Below are 18092 nucleotides of genomic sequence, written 5' to 3'. Positions count from 1 at the left end.
CTCTCCCAACCCTGCCAAGATACTTTAAGTGTTGTTCTCACCAGGTCTATAGCCTTTTGCACTCTTTGGTCCTTATGTTTCCAGTCTTGGTTCCTTCCAAACCCAACTTCTGTTCCTAAGTAGGACAAACATTGTGTAAGTGTGTAAAAGGCATTTTTTGTGTGGTGCTCTAAGTAGCCATTGAGTGCTGGAGGGTGGAAGAATTCGCTTTACTGGTTTTTGACCAGAGCACCACTTAGTAAGCACTACCCAGATGTCGGCACTGTGCAAGAGTAAGTCCTACATTTCCTCCAAAGAGCTAGTTAAAGCAATCCTTTTTGCTTTTTAGTGACCTTTTTGGATTGTCTTAATTTTTTCCAGCTATTTTTGTGTCTGCGCTATGAGTGCTAAGTAGACAATCCTTGCCCCTCTCCACTGCGAAAGCACATGCCCTCTTGCCTGTCTCCTTCAGCTGAGGCCTGGAGCAGTGGTTCCATCTCTGGAGCCTCTTAGCTGCTAGGTAAGAGGTAGGCACGTTACTGCCAGTGATGGATTTTGACTGCTCTCCAAGGGGGTTAGGTTAATATTAGTGTCTTGGAGAGAAAGCAGCTTCCACCTTTCAAACCCCCCTGCCCCACGTAACCCAGTTTGAAGCCTAAGTTTTAAGACAGAGAAACAGTGAAAACTGTTTGAGCCACTCCAAAGTCCCAGCGCAAAACAAGGATGTGAGATGCTGGGACACCAGAGCTCAACATTTGCTTTAATTTCACCAGTGCCACCCCCAGACTTCTCAATAACGTGGGAAAAACAGCTTTATGCCTTTGCTTGGGCCTGGCCACTCCTGCCATAGGAAGGGGTGGATGAAAGATGAGGTGGCAGAGCTGGATTTACTGTTCCTGGCCAAAGTTAAACAGTTTTACAAAGATGAAGGGGTCAGTCAGCATTGCTGAATGAGGCTGTTGCCTCCAACAACTGCCAAAGCTGCCCTGTCTTGGCCATCGTGGCTCTCCAGGGCTTGGACATAACTGAAGGAATGGCTCCTTTGCTGCTGAGAGGCTTGCAACACTCCTCCTGCTTGCCCAGAGCTGGCACCACAAGCTGTGCCCAAGCTGCTGAGCACTATATCCATGCATCCTGCCAGTGCTGGCAGTCCACGCCGGGCTGCATGTCTGCAGTTCCACACAGCAGCTATCAAGTTGCCCCGTGCGGTAGCAGCTGCCAGCATGGCCAGGCCACCTCTTCCACAGCACATCACTCTCGGTGTCCCTGTTGCAGCCCCACACAGCTACGCTGGCCCCACGGAGCCCTGCTGTGTGCTGTTCCCAGAGGCCAGGCCATCCTGGCAGTGTCTGGAGCGAGTGACAAGGGCACTGAGGGCAGGAAGCGAGCAGTAATGGAGAATCCCACCCAAAGGGCACCATCTGGCCCAGGTGTTTGGCGCTGAGCTGTTTAAACCTCTCTGTGAGTGTCTGGGGGCTGCTCCTCTCTGGGAGCTTCTTGGCCAGGTCCCCATGGTGGCCTCATCCCCTGGGTGTCAATGCCCCAGCCTGGCCCACTCAGGGCCGTGCAGCCAGGCCGGGCCGAGCTGTGCTGTCACCATGGCGACCCAACTTCCACTGCGAGGCAGCTCCCCTCCAAAATCATGCGGTGGGATTAAAAATTGACACTGCAGCGTGGAGGAATACACGGGTTACCATGGCGACGGCGCTCGTTAAGGACATACATTTGAAACCTGCCCAATTACCGCCCCCCGCACACAAAACACACACACACACACACACCCGCGCGCATACACACACCCGCACCCCCCGGCCGGCCGTGCCGGTGCGGGCCAGCGCGGCGGGCCGCCCCGGCGCGGGGCTCCGCCGCCCCCCTCTCGCCCGCCGCGGGGCCCGCCGCCAAGCCGGGCCCGCCAGCGCCCCAGCGCCCGCCGGGCCCGCGCGCCCGGACCTGCGCAGCGCGAGCCCGGGCCGCCTCGGCGCCGCTCGGGCGGGCTGCAGCGCGCCAGCACCGCCCCGCCGTGCCCCGCCCGGGCCGCGGGCCGCCGGCCGCCGCTGCCGCCCGGGACCCGCCGCGCCGCTCTAGGTAAGCCCCGCGGCGGACAGGCGTTGCCGGAGTCGCGGCCCCGTCCCTGCGCCGCGCCCCGGCTCGCGTGGCGGGCGACGGGCAGCCGGCGGCGCGCCCCCACCGCGGCAGCGCGGGTTCGCCGCTGCGGCTGCTTCCCTCGGCTTTTGTTTTTTCCTTTGAAAAAAAAGCAAAGATTGGTAATAAAGCAGTTGTGCACTTTGGTCTTGCAAAGGGCAAAGCGGGAGGCGGGAGCGAGCGGGGCCGGCGGGCACGACGCGCCCCGGGGGCTGTTCTGATCGGTGCCGCGAGCGCGGCCCCGCGGCCTCTGCCCGGGCCGGCGGCGGCGTCCCGGCGCCGGCGGGTGCGGAGTGGGGGGCTGGCACCCCGGGGGGGAGGCGGGCAGGGTTATTCCGGCAAACTTTCTCCTCCGCGCAACCCCTCCCCCCCCACCTGGAGGAAACGGCAGTTTCGTGTGTACAAGAGAGTGGTTTTTTAAGAGAGCGGAAAAAAAATTCCGCCATTTTGACGTTTATAAAAAGTCACCTCTACTGCTGGCCGCCGCTGCCGAGCCGGGGGCAGCCGGTCCTGCGGGGCTGGGTGCCGGGCCGCGCCGGCCGCGCCGGGGTGCACTGCCGCGGCTCCCGGCCTGGCAGCGGGGCCCAGCCCCGCCCCGCCCCGCCGCCCTGCAGCTCTGGACGCGGTTAACATGGAGGAAGGAGGGAGGCTGCTGCCCTTGGTCACGCTGCGGTTTAGGCTGGCTCCGCGAGGAGGTGCGGGCAGGCCCTGGGCCACGTCCCTTTGTGCCAGCCCCGGCCGTCGGCCCTGACCCGGGGTGCGCGGGCCGCGCCGGGCGGTGGCAACCCCGTGTCCCCTGCAGAGCCCGGTGAGAGTTGAGCAGGCCCGGGCCCTACCACTGCCTGCATGCACCCGAGGCTCTTCTCCCTCTGCCCGCAAGCCCGCAGAGCAGAAGGTGTGAGAGAGCTTGCCTTGCACCATGTTATGACTGTTACATTTATGTGCAACAAAGGTATTTTATTTCTGCACAAACCATTACACTAAACGTGGTGGGGGGGGGGATTACTGCATTCCCCCCAAAATTACATGTGGGTTTGCATCTCTTTCGGAGGAAGTTCTTGTGAACTGGCATTGCTGAGGATTGCATTGGGCTGTCCCATACTCCCTGCCCCGGGGGCTTTGCTCAGGAGAAGGGAACAAGTCTCTTCCCTCCCCCGAAGCTCTTTGCTGACTTGTGGTGGTAGTGGGAACAGTATCTGTGTGTTGTTCGCGGTGCTCTCACCTTGTCCCCAGCAGTTACCCAGGAGTGGCACGTGGAGCTTTACCTGCTGTGTCCAGTGACTCCAGCTGGGGCGGGGGCTGGGGATTGGACTGCTTCTTCTTGGGGTTCTTTCTGGGATACGCAGAGGTTGGAAGTCCCTTCCAGGGTGGATGCTTGGCAATGTTCCTTTTAGTGTTTCTCAAACAGTGCATGAAAACATGCTGTCCTGGAGCCTGAAGATGACACCACTGAAGTCACTGAAAGTGACCTGCAGGATGGAGGACATTAGTCCGGTCTTTGCATTCCCTAGGGGGATGCTGAACAGCCCAGGCTATGGAAAGAAGGCTTTGCACATTCTAGGACAGGCTCTGTATTTATTTCCTTATTAGTTATACAAAAAGATAAAAGGCTGGACATTTTGAAATATTTTGGGACCATGTTTCAATTCTCTTTGAATGCTTCTGCCTATTACTAAGTGTAACTTGTACTCGTGTGCAAAAAAGTACCCTGCGTTATACCCTAAATCCATACAGGGCTGGATCCCACATCCAGTCTGGCACAGACTAAGTAGGCAGTGGCCTGTGGCAGCAGACGTGTAAGGTGGGACACAGGCAGCCCTGTTGTCCATCTCACCACGGTGGCCTGGGGTCCACATCTAATTGGAGCTACCAAGGCTTCAGGATGCTTTCTGGCCTCAGCAGCGGACCTGGATGGTGTCACCTAGAGCCATTTGGGGAGGGTGGTGCTTTGGGGACACTTGAAGTTTGCTGGGAGAAAAGTTCCGAGTGTCTCTGCTTTGTTAGCTGTGTCTGAACCTAAAGCTAAGGCAGCTTTTTGCTTTCTTGCCCTCCTCTCTCCTATCTCTGTGCTCACAGCATCTATTCAGTGTTTTAAAATGTACAATACAAACAGCCTCTCAGTGTTCTAAAGGGCATTTCACCCTGTTTTGCAATGTTGATAAATATCACAGCGGAAAGAAGGGCCAAAAAAATCAGCTTCAGTCCACTCTAAACCTCAGCCCTTGCTGAGCAAAACTGCAAGAAGAAGGATTTTGTGTCCACTGATTTAACCTCCAGAGAACATTTTTCCTCCTGGGCTCTAAGCAGCAGTCAGATTTGGAAGGGCAGTCGTGTGTGTTTGTCTTACTCCACTGGGCCACCTGCCTGTGCAAGGGGTGTTACTGAGTGTGCCCCAGTGTGCATACAGAGCAAATACTTTCTGCATTGCTGATAGTCTCTTGCTTAAACATCTGTCCTGCGCAATGCCAAAAGACAGAGGAAGATCCAAGGAAGCAGCTCCCAGCTGACCGTGTCTCCACAGTGCTCTTGTTTTACCACTTGTAGTTTTAGCATGATCCCAGGTGGTGCTTTTTCTTAAAGGCTAGGTTTTGCCACTGGAGGCAATTAATAGTCCACATCTCAGCTGCTGTTAAAGGTGGAGAAGTTGTCTGCATTGGTTGAGGAAGAAATTCTCAAAAAAATAATTCAAGACCATTTTAAAACCTCAGAAACCACAAAGCCAATATACACGTTAATATTGTTTTAAATCTGGTTATTCTAAGCCAATTTTATGATGAAAAAGTATGCATATTTTGAATGGACTGTGATTTTTAGAAAGTGTTGGCTCTCAGGGCTGTATAGTGTCTCCGAGCTGGGAGCTGATTCTCTCCATGCTCCCTTATGGCCTGTTGCCCTGAACATATCCTTACTATTTGCAAACAGCAGATCATCCTACAGCTTTGCTGCGACTTTGGAAGAGGGCAGCTCTGAGGTCATGGCTGAACTGGAGCCTCTTGGGTATAGCAATGATAGAAATACTTGCTTTCCAAATCCCTGTGCCACCAGCTCAGGGTACTGGTGTACTAAAAGCTAATGCTTTTTGTTCAATGAGGTAAAAACTTTGTGAGCAGCATAACTAGTGAAGTTGTGGTTTGCAGCCTGATTCCCCAGTATGTGTGAATATTTGTATACTGCTGTTCGCTGGTGTTTAGTAAGTTCAGCTCATGTTCCGTGCTGAAGCCTTTCCCTGGGAGGAGAGGGGCAATATTAGAGACTCTGTTCTCTATTCAGATGGTTTGTTTCTCAGACCTGAAGGTTTTACTATTACAGAAACCTCTATGACAGAGACCTCTATCTCACTGTCAAAACTGGTTGAAATAGGCTGATGGGTACTGAACTGGCTGCAGACAGATGGCTGTATACACATACATATGCACTGAGAAAGTGCTTGCAAAACCTGCTTTCCTGGAGGAAAGTTGGCCAAAAAAGAGAGCATTTCCAGATGAAAGTTTTCTTGGGAGTTTGTGAGAAATTCCTTCTTCCAGACAGCATGTTGTGGTGGTCTCTGGAAAGACCACAGATCAGTCCTGTCTGTGTGGCCAGGCTTTCCTGGGATGGTTTTTCTCCTTTCTGGCTTCTCTGTTGGACTCCAGAGTGGGAGCCCAAGGTTCTTTGCTGTCCTTCAGCAGAAGGTGAGGGAGAGGGAATGGGTGTACCGAGTTTTAGCTATCTGCAAAATAACCCAAGGAAAGACTAAATTGCAGGCTTGTTGGGGAGTCGAGTCTGGTTGCACTCTCTGTAAGACATACAGAGTTAGGCTCAATACCATGAAAAATGGAGAACTCAGGACCTCGCTAATATGTCAAAAATAGTTTGCACCTCTAAAATTGGTTGATACTTTGAAATCTGGGTGGTGGGATTTTCGAAAGCTGCTAAGCGTTGGCCTAACTCTGATCCTGTCAGGGGCCAGCAGAGTTTTCTCAGACTTCACTGGGGCACATGCAGGCCAACAGCTTTTGAAGATCCCAACTAAATAAAAAAATTAGAAAATAAACACACTTTTTGTTCAGCAGCACAGCCCCCCAGAAAGGGAATGTGTTAATTTATGGATTGTGCGGTTTCCATCCTTGGAGGTTTTCAAGACCAGGCTGGATAAAGCCCTGAGCAACCTGGTCTGATCCCATAGCTGGCCATGCTGCAAGCAGGGAGTTGGACTGCAGACCTCCTGAGGTCCCTTCCAACCTGAATGATCCTGTGAATCATTGGTCATATGAGGGCTTGCAGGAGATCCCTTTGAAAAGACTGCTGGGGTGGTAGTACCTGCCAAGGCTCTGGCCCCACACACTGAAGCAACAGGGATGGTAAATTGTGCTTTGTCTCAGCTGTGAGCCTCACCTCCCAGCTGTTTGTCAGAGGTCCTGCTTTCAGGGAGCAGGGTTGCCCAAAGGGCTGTGTGCCAGTGCCTTCACTTCTGCCGCGACAGTAACGCTAAGGCGGGCCATGCTGCAGCTGTGTTCCTTTACAGAGATGCTTGTTCTCTCTCTCCTTTTCTCTTCCTCAGATGCTACTTTCCACCCAAAATAGTTCATAATATGTTGGGCTGCCCTGGGGGGCAGGGGTTGAGGTTAAAACTGTCATTGCTTTGAAAACTGTGAGCTACAAACACCAGCTCCAACCCTGATTCTCACTCCTTTGATATAGGGAAGGAGCTCTGGTTCTTTGCCAATCTCTGTTTGGCAAGTGCAGCTCCTGACGCTTGCTGCACCATGGTCCAGAACGATACTCTGGGATTTGAGATTGATTGTGCCAGGGAAATCTAAGAAATCCTGACTTACAGGTTTAGCAATGTATGCTATGCTCAACACCAGAAACATTGATGGTGAATTGTTGTCTAACACCATGGCAGGCCATGAGGAGAGCTGGGAGCCCCTGGGAGTCAATGGGTTTCAGCTGTGGCAACAATGTGCTTACACGTTCATCCCAACAGTGTTCTCATTACTTGTATTTGGCCTTGTAATAGCTTTGGGCCCATCTTGCCCCATTGATCTTAAAAGAAGAAAAATGTGGCTCGAAATGTCTGTAACCTCAAGGTTTTGTGGTATCCAAAACCTCAAAGTCTTAGCTCCCTTGGGGAATGGAGCAGGACACGTGTTGGGAAGGTTGTTTACTGGATTTGTGCTCCACCTGTGCTTAAAGGGCAGGAACTTGGGCAAGGCATTAGGAGAAGGTTTCTCCCAATAAGGGCAGTGTTGCAGTGGCCAGAGGTGCTTGGGGAAGCACAGACCCTTTGCCACTGAGAAGCAGAGAGACAACTGAGTGACAGGGCAGGGCTGTGGGCTGGACAGGCTCCTCAGTCTTCCTTGAGCTCTGTTCGGCTGATTCCTGATCTCCAAGCTGGGCTGCCTGACTGTGGTGGGATGGAGTGGGGGAATGTAGCCTTTGTTGCAGCAAGGCCTCTCCTGGGAGGTTGTTGGAGGAGGGACTGTCTGTACCTGAGTCCTAAATCTCACTTATTAAGTTATTATAGCTTAAGGAATAATGATGGTGCAGTCTTATAATCCAAATTCATTCTGTTTACTTAGGTTTTAAGGCAAAAGAGCACTAGTCTGAACATAATCAGCATGCAGCCCTGCAAGGATTTGGAAAGTGTTTGACACATGATAATTACTGCTCTTTATTTCCTGTGCTATTATTTGATATTATGTTCACAGAATAGACTGCTGTACAGAGGTGAGGCAAGTTTGAGCATCACCTAGCTTGGGCACTGGAACTAGTTGTTTCTCTCTTGCTTTCTGTTCGATAGGCATTTAGAGTACTGAGTCCTGTTTAAATGAAGAAAAGCCAGCTGCCCACACAAAACTAGGAGCTGTCCTAGAAACATTTGACCCAAATGATGAATCAAGGCTACCTATCAGATTTAAGTGGCTAGAAAAGCAGATGGGTGCATGGTGTGTATTAGGAAGCATCCCAACAGATTGGCTGCCCATTTCATTTTGACTTTCAGTTGAAGTCAGGTGTCTAGCTGAGTTATTCACTTCTTTCAGTCCTCCTGCTACTTAACAGTGCCTTTCTGATGTTGCCTCTAGAGCATGTTAGAGGTCTTTATCAGCTGAAGGTGAAATATTTCCAATCACAAATCTGACAGCATTCTGAGAGAGAGGAAAAAGAATATTTGGCCCCCAAAGTAAATCTTCCCCTTACATGAGTCCACCATTGCACTCTTCAGTCTGGTTGTAACAAAATTTTCTTTTATTGTTGTCTCAGGGTTCATAACGCCAAACTTGGGACTTTGTAGCCTAGCATATTTTTATTTAACAGAGCTTCAGTGCAGTGCTCCCCTTTTCCATGTAGCTTCCTTCTCTTTCAAATTCAGGTTGCAGAAACAACCAAGATGTGAGCATGGTCCTGCCAGCTAGTCCAAAGGGCAGCCTCACCTCCATCCCATCTCCAAGGGTGGCCAGCTGGTAGCAGGCACTTCAAGAGAGCACAGGAAACAGGGCAGGTCTGAAACCCTTCCCCAGCCCAGCATCCTCAGTTTCTAGCAGTTTCTGGGACCAACAACATTGAAATGATACCTAGACTGTCAAATTCTGTAGACACAGAGAGACCTATCTTCTTTGAATGAATCTAATGATATTGCTGTCTTTAGTATTGCAGCTCTGTGTTTACATTGCATTTTTCATTAGGATAGGAGCAATATTAAAAATCTTCCCTTGCTTATGCTCTCTGAACACCAGGAAATAATGTTGTTCGTGCCTCCACTTTGCAAATGAACCTTAGTCTGGAGCTCCCCTTCTGTTGATACTGTTGCCTCTGTCAGGGCACAGCAAGGGTGGGCTGCTCCCTAAGGGATCACAGAATCACAGAATGGTTGAGGTTGGAAGGGACCTCTGGAGATCATCTAAATACAAACCCCTTGCTCAAGCAGGGTCACCTAGAGCACATTGCACAGGATCGCGTCCAGGCGGGTTTTGAAAATCTCCAGAGAAGGAGACTCCACAACCTCTCTGGGCAACCTGTTCCAGTGCTCTCTCACCCTCACAGTGGAGAAGTTTTTCTTCATGTTCAGATGGAACTGTCTGTGTTTCAGTTTGTGCCCATTGCCTCACGTCCTGTCTCTGGGCACCACTGAAAAGAGTCTGGTCCCATCCTCTCGACACCCTCCCTTTAGATACTTGTACACATTAATAAGATCTCCTCTCAGCCTTCTCTTCTTCAGGCTAAACAGGCCAAGCTCTCGCAGCCTTTCCTCATAGGAGAGAGGCTCCAGTCCCCTAATCATCTTTGTAGCCCTACGCTGGACTTGCTCCAGTAGTGCCACATCCCTCTTGTACTGGGGAGCCCAGAACTGACACAGTACTCCAGATGTGGCCTCACCAGGGCTGAGTAGAGGGGGAGGATCACCTCCCTTGACCTGCTGGCAACACTCTTCCTGATGCACCCCAGGATACCATTGGCCTTCTTGGCCACAAGGGCACATTGCTGCCTCATGGTCAACTTGGTGTCCACCAGCACTCCCAGGTCCTTCTCGGCAGAGCTGCTTTCCAGCAGGTCAGCCCCCAACCTGTCCTGGTGCATGGGATTATTCCTCCCCAGGTGCAGGACCCTGCACTTCCCCTTGTTGAACTTCATGAGGTTCCTCTCCGCCCACCTCTCCAGCCTGTCCACGTCTCTCTGAATGGCAGCAGAGCCCTCTGGTGTATCAGCCACTCCTCCCAGTTTGGTATCATCAGCAAACTTGCTGAGGAGGCACTCTGTCCCTTCATCCAGGTCACTGATGAAGAAGTTGAAGAAGACTGGACCCAGTACTGACCCCCTGGGGGACACCGCTAGCTACAGGCCTCCAACTAGACTCTGCACCACTGATCACAACTCTCTGAGCTCTGCCATTCAGCCAGTTCTCAATCCACCTCACTGTCCACTCATCCAAACCACACTTCCTGAGCTTGCCTATGAGGATGCTATGGGAGACAGTGTCAAAAGCCTTGCTGAAGTCAAGGCAGACAACATCCACTGCTCTCCCCTCATCTACCCAGCCAGTCATTCCATCATAGAAGGCTATCAGATTGGTTAAGCATGACTTCCCCTTGGTGAAGCCATGCTGACTACTCCTGATCACCTTCTTTTCCTCCACATGCTTGGAGATGGCCTCCAGGATGAGCTGCTCCATCACCTTTCCAGGGATGGAGGTGAGGATGGGGAGCCAAGGTGGATAACGCAGCTGGCAGGACAGGAGCCTTGCCAGCCATGGCTCAGTCCCACAGTACCCAAGTGAGGCAGGCCAGGGATGGCACCCAGGTTCAACCAAGAGTCCAGATCACCAGGCAAGCTCATGGTGATGAGGCAGGTCCAAGGTCAAGCCAAGAAGTCAGTTCATATCTCAGGGTCAGGTCCAGTAATTGCCAGGCAGGTCCAAGGTCAAGCTGGGAAGTCAGCTGCAGGTTGGGATCTGGATCAGAGTCCATGACTAGGCACAACTGAGCTGGAAAACCGTACTCCTCTAACATAGCTCAAGCAGGGACTGAAGGCAGCAGGAGCTCCTGGGCCTACAGACAGGTATGGGTGCAGACCCCAGGTGAGGCTGGTCAGGGCCAGTAAGGCCTCTTAAGTGCTCTCCAGGCCATGACATGCTTTCTCTGACCTGCTCTGACCTGCTTCTTCAAATTCATGGCTGAACAAGTTGAACATTGCTGACTGTGTGAAAAACCTGGTTGTATGTGATGAACTTCATGTCCTCCTCCTGCTTAACTCATGTCACTTGTGAAATGCAGTCTTATAGATAATTAGAAGAAAATTGAGAGTAACTGCCCAGATGGAGAACTAAAAAGGGGAGGTTAGGGACCTCTGTCTTCTCCTGGGTAAGGGTTCCCAAACCAGCAGTTACAAGCCCCATCACAGTGGTACAAGCCCCAGAGAGAGCCAGGAACAGCTGTTGCTTGTGGTGGGACCCGCCACACTCATTCCTTCTTTGGTGGTGCCATGTAAGAAAAACCCTTTGGTGTTTGCAGGCTCTGAGCTGGGATCTCACAGCAAAGGCTTTCCTAGATCATGTTGGTACCAGCAGTGACTGTTACGCTGTTCTCTGTTGGGTTCACTCCTCCACTAAGTGGTGCTTTAATGTGTCTTACAGGGTGTCCTGCTAGGAAATAGTGAAAAGGGACCATCCTCCGCAGTCTCTTTCTCGCTCCTTTGTCAAATTTGTACTACCCAACTTGATTTCTTCCTTCCAGTTTTACACTCCGTGCCCAGGCAAGGTGATGGACAGCAGAGCAGAGATGGAAGTTGTGAGAAGCACGAAGGGGAATCCTGCTGGGGAGGTTAGCGTCCACGTGGTCACCAGTGAGAGCACTGTGCAGAGCACCCACCTGCCAACGACTGCCTTCATCATACCAGGTACGTGGGATTGTCCTCTGTATCTGCTGCCTCCACAGCCTTCTCATCGTGGATCACTCCTCTCACACTCTGTGTGTGTCTGTGCTCCTTGCAAGCCCTGGGAAGCAAAGCTGTGCAGTTGTCACCATCTCTGTGGCAGATCAAAATCTCCTAAGTCTTAAACTGAAGCCCTAATCTTTGAGGGCTGCTGTTCCATTGCAGCACAGTGTGCTGAGCTTGGACGCCTGCTTGGCAGTGCATGTGGGTGCCTGAGCTGCTGTGTTAGGGCTGGTCTGGCCCAGCTGATCAGTGTCTTTCAGGATGTGTGCAGGCAAAGCCCATACCAACCTGGATGTGCCTACAGTAGCATTTAGGTGCGATCAGGGATGTGTTTTTGAAGCAAATCTCCCAGTTTTTCCTGCTCGCTGAGTCTTAGTTCCCACTGTAGAGTGGCCCTGGCCTGTATACTGCATTCCTTTAAAATGAAACTGATCTGCAAGATGCGATCCAGGTACTCACCACTACAGTCCTGCCGCAACTGGGCATCCTGGCTGTGGGAACAGGCTGAGGTGAGGCTGAAGTACAATCTTCCTGAATGTGGATAGTGTGGGTGCCACCCCCTAGCAGAAGCTGCCTCTGGCTGCAGATCCCGTTGAGTCACACTACCTGCTCATGGATACTTTAGCCTAGAACACTGAGGCCCTGGCTGGGAGACTGTCCCCTCTCCATCACTTTGTGCTGCTTGGAGCTGCTGTGTTGCTGTTGTGCCTTGTTTGCATCTATGAAGAGTTTTCTGTGTGTCTCTGGTTGTTTGTTTCTTTTCTTCTCATCTCAAGCAAATGCCACTACCATCAACCTTCCTGCGAGCGCCTTAGAAATCCAGCGATTCCCCCGGGAGCCGCAGAGAAGCACAGGGATCGAGAGGCCAGACAGGGGAGCCGGGAATGAGCCCATCACAGCCACTGTCATCCCCCAGATCAGTGGGGTGCAGACCTGCAACACAGTCCGTGTGCTGGAGTGGAAAGATGGGGTGGCTACTCTGCCCGGGAGTAACCTGCGGGTAAGTGTAACCTTGGGCCACCATGTTTGCCCCCTCAGTCGCTTGCCTTTGTCAGTGGCAGGCCCCAGGCCTGTGCTGGCCAGGGACCACTTAGCTGTGATGTGGCCACCCTGGCAGTACCTGCAGCCCCAGCAGTACCTGCATCCCTCAGCTGTTCCTACTCTGCAAGGCTTTTCTTGTGCCCTAATCCCAGCAACACTGTGTTGTGAGTTTAACAGAGAGAGCACACGCATGGCACCTGGGGACTGTGGCAGCTCTGTCCTGCACAGGTGGCAGAGGGATGCTGCTTGCTGTGCAGGATGTCTTGCCTTTCCAAGCTGTGCTGTGGAGTTGCCCAAACTCCTGCACTCACACTGGAAACAGTGGCCTTGCACTCATCAGACAATGGGTGCCTTAGGTCTACTGTGGCTAGGGAGTGTGGCGGCCTGGTAGCATGAAACAGCTTGCACAAAGTGCATCTTCTCTCCTCCAATTTCTCAGCTGCTCTCAGGCCCAGGGCACCACATCTTCCAGCCATTGCCCTGCCCCCTTGATGCTGCCAGCTGGTGCTGGTCTCACCAGCAGGCAGAAAGAAGGCAGAAAGCAGGGGAGATTTGGGGGCTGCCTTCTCTCTTGTGCTTCATCCATCTCCTTGAGCCATGTGTCTCCCTGCTAGTACACCAGCCTGGCAGGCTCAAGAGCCAGCAAAGATTGCACGGAAGGACAGCAGGACAGGTGACTTCAATGCTGTGCTTGGCTCCATCATTGCTACCCTCAGCCTTGTGCTTCTGGGAGAGCTGTCCCTTTGTTGAACATCATGTCCCTCTCATTCTCAGAGCTCACATGCACCCACTAGCTGTTGTGTTACATTTCTATCCTCCTTGTTAACTTTTTTCTTTCTCTTTTTTGGGTCTATGACATAGTTTCGGATAAATGAGTATGGGACACTGAAGGTGGTGAGCGCTGATAAGATGCCTCCAGGGGAACCTATTAAGGAGAGTCACCCAGAGAAAGACGGGGACTCAGAGGTGCCACCCACCAGCAGGGACAATCCTACTGTTGCTCAGGGTAAGGGGACCACTATGGCACTTCTGGGGTTGGTATCATCATGCAGCAGGTACTGTCTGGCTTAGACCCTGAGTGAGGCAAATACCTACTGCTTCCTGCTCTCCTTCCTTCACTGATCCTTGGGCCTCACTGCTCCTTTTCTGTCTCTCCTGACTCAGATGTAACAGAGCAGCCCAAGCTGCCAACAGCAGAGAGCATGTGCCACTGTGATACCTGTGGCCGGAGACATGTTTCGGATGGCACCCGGGAAGGCAGGGGCTTCTGCAGTGAACACTGTCACCAGCAGTTCAAAGAAAGGTAAAGGAGAGGGAGTCTGTGCCACAAGAGCTATAACCATTTGTCTGTCTGCTTACCCTCCCCGCTGTGTGTGCTCCAGCAAGGGATGCAGGTGCATCTCTCTCTGGCGGGTGCTGGGGACCCCATTTGTTTCCCTCTTTCCTTTAGGTAGGGTGCCCTGGCTGCAGCTTGGGGGTATGAAGTCCTGTCCCAAGAGGCAGCAGGAGTCGCAGAAAGCCAGATTTTCTCCTGCCTAGTTTGTGGCCTCATAAATGTGCAGCTACTGGCGCAGGATTGCTGTGGGAGGTGCTGCAAGAGGTGCTCCCAGGCCAAACTGCACGCAGAGGCATGGGTCAGGAGGGGATTTCCAACCTGCCGCCTTACCGACATGTTCTCTGAGGTGTCACCGAGTGCAAGGTGTGACTCCCAGGACTGGATTTCCATCATCTCTGAGCGATTCTGATGCAGCTTAGAGCCTTGCTACAAAACTAGATCTCTTTTGATTGATCCCCAGGTCCAGGTTTCTGACACTAGAGCATGTGAGGGTGGCTCAGACCTGTCCCTTGGTTCTAACCTCTTGGCAACTTTTCTCTAAGAGGAGTACATACATTAGTCAGGAGGAATGAAAATGTATGCGTATGTAAGAAATGGGATGACAGTGATTCTGTAGCAGTCACTCTCTTGCAGTTGTGTTGACTGCCACCCCAGCTATTGCCACATGCTCTGCTGCAGTGATTTACTCTCCCTTCCTCCATGCAGGTCTGTCATTGTGGAAAACTCTGCCAGCAGCACCAATGTCACCGAAATCCTCAAGCCAGTGAAGAAACGAAAGAGGAAGGATTACCAGAGCCCTTCAGAGGAAGAATATGAATCAGAGCAAATGGTAGGAAGATGGAGGGTGTGCATGTGCTTGCATGTGTACATGACAATATTGGGGTGGGCCAAGGACCACCCATGTATCTGGTGCAAGTGTGTATAATTCTCATCGGTGCTTCTTAGTACCATGCCAGCTATGTGTCCAAGTGGTAACAAGAAGCTGTTAACACCAAAAAGACTTGAATGTGTGGATTGTCGTGGCTTCTAGACACTTGGCCTGCTGTTTGGCATGCTGAACATGCTGGATTATACAGCGCTGGGCATACACTGATTGGGTTATAGGTGCTGAGCTCTCCCAACTGGTCTCTTGAGTCTGGGCCACCAAACTCAGTGTTGAAGTAAGAGAGCATCTGTCTGATGTGTGTATAATGTATATCCCGGGGAAGGGAGAGTGACTTTGACAAGCCAAAGAACAGCTGTGCATGCAAGCCTTGCCTCTAGCAGATTCAAACCAATTGTGGTTGCTACCACTCAGCACCAAAATCCCCCTCAGGTTCCCATCACCAGATCCTCTTGGACACCCATTTCTGGACTAAGCATCATCTAATTCATGGATGTTGTGGACGCCCCTTATGGCACAGGCCTGAGGGTACAGTACGCAGTGTAAATCTTTGCACAGGAATCCATGACTTTCAACATGATGGGCTTCTGTTTTGTCTGCTCTCATGCGTAGGAGGAAAAGCAGGAAGAGAGGAAAAATTCTGCAGGAGACCCTGCCATCAGCAATCCAGACGTTGAAGCATGGAATGGGAGCCAGCATGGTATGGAGGGGCTGGGTGGGCTGTGGGGTGAGCGCTCTGCCGTCATGGCTCCTTCTTGCCTGCGCAGAAGTGAGTGGGGCCACACAGCGGAGGCTGCAGGATCCCTCTGCAGTGCTGAGGAGCTGGGCTAGCATTATGGTGCTCCAGCAGTGAGTCAAACACACAGTGCCGTGAGCCGGTACCTGTTCCTGAAGGCTTGTAAGCTCCTCTGCTTGCTGCTCCTGCTCTCCCTGTCTCTTTCCCTTTCTCTCCTTCCTCTCTTTCTCTCCATGGGTGCACCCTTACAAGTGTACAGCTGTATCTTTTTCAGGATTTGGGCCGTACTGTACAGTGCTTTCTGGTCCCTCCCATTGGGAGCTGATTTTATTACTTGCTTGTGAATATGCTGTTTATGATGATCCCATTTTGCTCTGAGAGATGCTATCGTGAGCTGTAGTGTGACTGTGTGCTACATCTGGCTTTGCCCCACTTTTCACAGTCTCATGGGGAACATCCCTCACATGATCCAGACACCATGAGTTTGGGGGCTGCTCCTGTAGGTCTGATGCTGCTGAAGCCTGAGGCCTTGCCATTTTGTCATCTCACAAGGTGGGCTGTTCCTAGACCATGTCAGAGCAGATCTCAAAGACAGAGCTGTGGGCACTGAGGGAAAAGAGACAGGCTGAGGGATGCAGTGTTTGCTTCATTTGTTTTTCCCTTACATTGTGATAGGGAAGAAAGTAAAACTTGGGAAAATATTGGACATAAACATTTATGGGGAATATTTCCTCTTTGAATAGTGAAAGGTCACTTTTAGAGTCATTTTAAAATGAAATTGTTCCTGCTGCACTTTGGAAGCCCCCCAACAGCCAAGTGTAGGGACTCTAACAGGGGCCAGGTTATTGGAATAAGTCAATCTTTTGATGTTACACTGAGTTAACCCATTAAATAGGGAGCTCATATTCGCTTGCCAGGTCCCTTGCTCTACAAACATTAGTTTTCTTTGTGGGAAGAGCAGGTTTCTACTTGCATTGTTTCTGAGCCCTGAACATGTAACCTTTCTTGCTGCTTACAAGTAAGCATCATTGAACCTTGTAATTTTCAGCATTTTATTTTCTTTTATTTTAGAGATACATCAGTGGACAAAATACACACTTGGATACTTCAGTGCATCAGAGTTCTATCTCTAGGTACATTTGTCCAGAAGTGCAGAATTTGTACTTACCCAAATGTGCCTTTCAGTTTTTCTTCTATGTGCTAAATAATAATACAGGTGTTTGCCACTCTTGAGCATTAAATAAAGTATCTTTGTTAGTTAGTATCCTTGCTCACTGAATCTCAGCTTCAATTTCTTCCACAAGTTTTCATTTTTTCCTTTTCTGCCTCCTCTAAACCCAAGGGAAGAAAGGAGAAAGGAGTTGGTCTGTTTTCCCCATGCATCCTTGGCCTGCCCTACAGAAGGCTGCCTGCCATGGCTGCTATGTAACTGCGAATTATTTTGTGCTGGACTAGAGATCACACTCACAGAATCCCTTCAGATGCTAAGGAGCAGGGAGAGGGTGGCTAGAGAGCAAGAGATTTTGGGTGTGTCTTATGTGCCTTGGGCAAGGCCTCTGTGGCATTCCCAAGGGACTGAGTGTGTGAAGAGACACCTTCCTGCCTACAAAGGGAGGATGCTGTCTTCTTTCATGAGTATGCTAAGAGTAAATGCATCCCTAGGGCATCAGGGTGGCCCTGGTCTGCTGAGGAGGGCTTACGCAGGTATCTCAGAGTAGAGGATAGCAGAGCTGGTGCCTCCAGAGCAGCTCTGCCCCGGCTGCCGTGGGAGGTTAGCCTGCTGCAAGCCTGACTGGCCAGGAGCCCCTCTGCAGCTGGGGGTGACCTCCTGTTGGATGTTGTGGCCATTTTGGATGTACCAGCTGGAGGAGGAGTGGTTGTATAGGTCTCCCGACATGCTTTGTGCAGGATGGTTTTTCTCCCGAGGGCTCTCAGACACCTTGCCAGAGCACTTGTGTAGTGACAGAGGACATTTAGGGTCATGGGGACCTGTGTGAGAGGGGGCCTCTCGGCTCTGTCCCTTGTCGGACAGCCAGACAGGTTTGCTGGTGAAGGGGCTCTGGTAGGGTGGTGCTGAGCTTCATAGGAATGCTGGACTGTGTGCGAGAGCAGGATGTGGCCCCGGTGGGACCCATGGCCTCACCTGCCCTCCGCACTGCCCCGAGGCAGGCAGGGACTGGGGCTGGAGCTGACCCTCAGCAGCGCCTCTTGTGTGTGCGTTTGTGCTGCGCTCAGGTGCCAGCGAGGAGAAGAAAGAAGGCTGGTCTTGGGCGTCCTACCTGGAGGAGCAGAAAGCTGTCGCTGCCCCTTTAGATCTCTTCCAGGATGTGAGTTGGGATTTTCCTGTCTTTTTCCCTCTTTCATCTTCTCTTTTCTTTCCCTTTTTTTCCCACCCCTCCTCTTTCTCCTCTCTTCCTTGCTTCCCTATTTTGCGGGGCTCTGTGCAATAAGCGAGCTCCTTTCTTCATCCAGAGGTGACCAGTTAGTCCCACTGCCTTCCAGTTGTGATTTATCCCCACTGCTGCTCCCCGGTGGGGTCTTGTCCCCCAGCCCTGCACCTCATG

The 18092-nt window shown here is 51.7% G+C and overlaps 1 protein-coding gene across 2 annotated transcripts in view; it reads left to right on the top strand.

Annotated features, from left to right (window-relative positions):
* The first annotated feature begins 2006 nt into the window (after window positions 1–2006).
* Window positions 2007–18092, top strand: part of L3MBTL1 (L3MBTL histone methyl-lysine binding protein 1) — a 32341-nt gene continuing 16255 nt past the window's right edge. For both annotated transcript variants that reach the window (XM_067307419.1, XM_067307418.1), the window contains exons 1-8: window positions 2007–2064; window positions 11331–11493; window positions 12309–12532; window positions 13435–13579; window positions 13738–13876; window positions 14615–14738; window positions 15405–15492; window positions 17764–17855. In XM_067307419.1, coding sequence (XP_067163520.1) covers window positions 11358–11493; window positions 12309–12532; window positions 13435–13579; window positions 13738–13876; window positions 14615–14738; window positions 15405–15492; window positions 17764–17855 — 948 coding nt within the window. In that variant the 5' untranslated portion in view covers window positions 2007–2064; window positions 11331–11357. The remainder of the gene's footprint in view (window positions 2065–11330; window positions 11494–12308; window positions 12533–13434; window positions 13580–13737; window positions 13877–14614; window positions 14739–15404; window positions 15493–17763; window positions 17856–18092) is intronic.

This window comes from Apteryx mantelli, chromosome 18 (genome assembly GCF_036417845.1).
Source record: "Apteryx mantelli isolate bAptMan1 chromosome 18, bAptMan1.hap1, whole genome shotgun sequence".
NCBI lineage: Eukaryota > Metazoa > Chordata > Aves > Apterygiformes > Apterygidae > Apteryx > Apteryx mantelli.
This window is presented reverse-complemented; position numbering and strand designations above follow the sequence as displayed.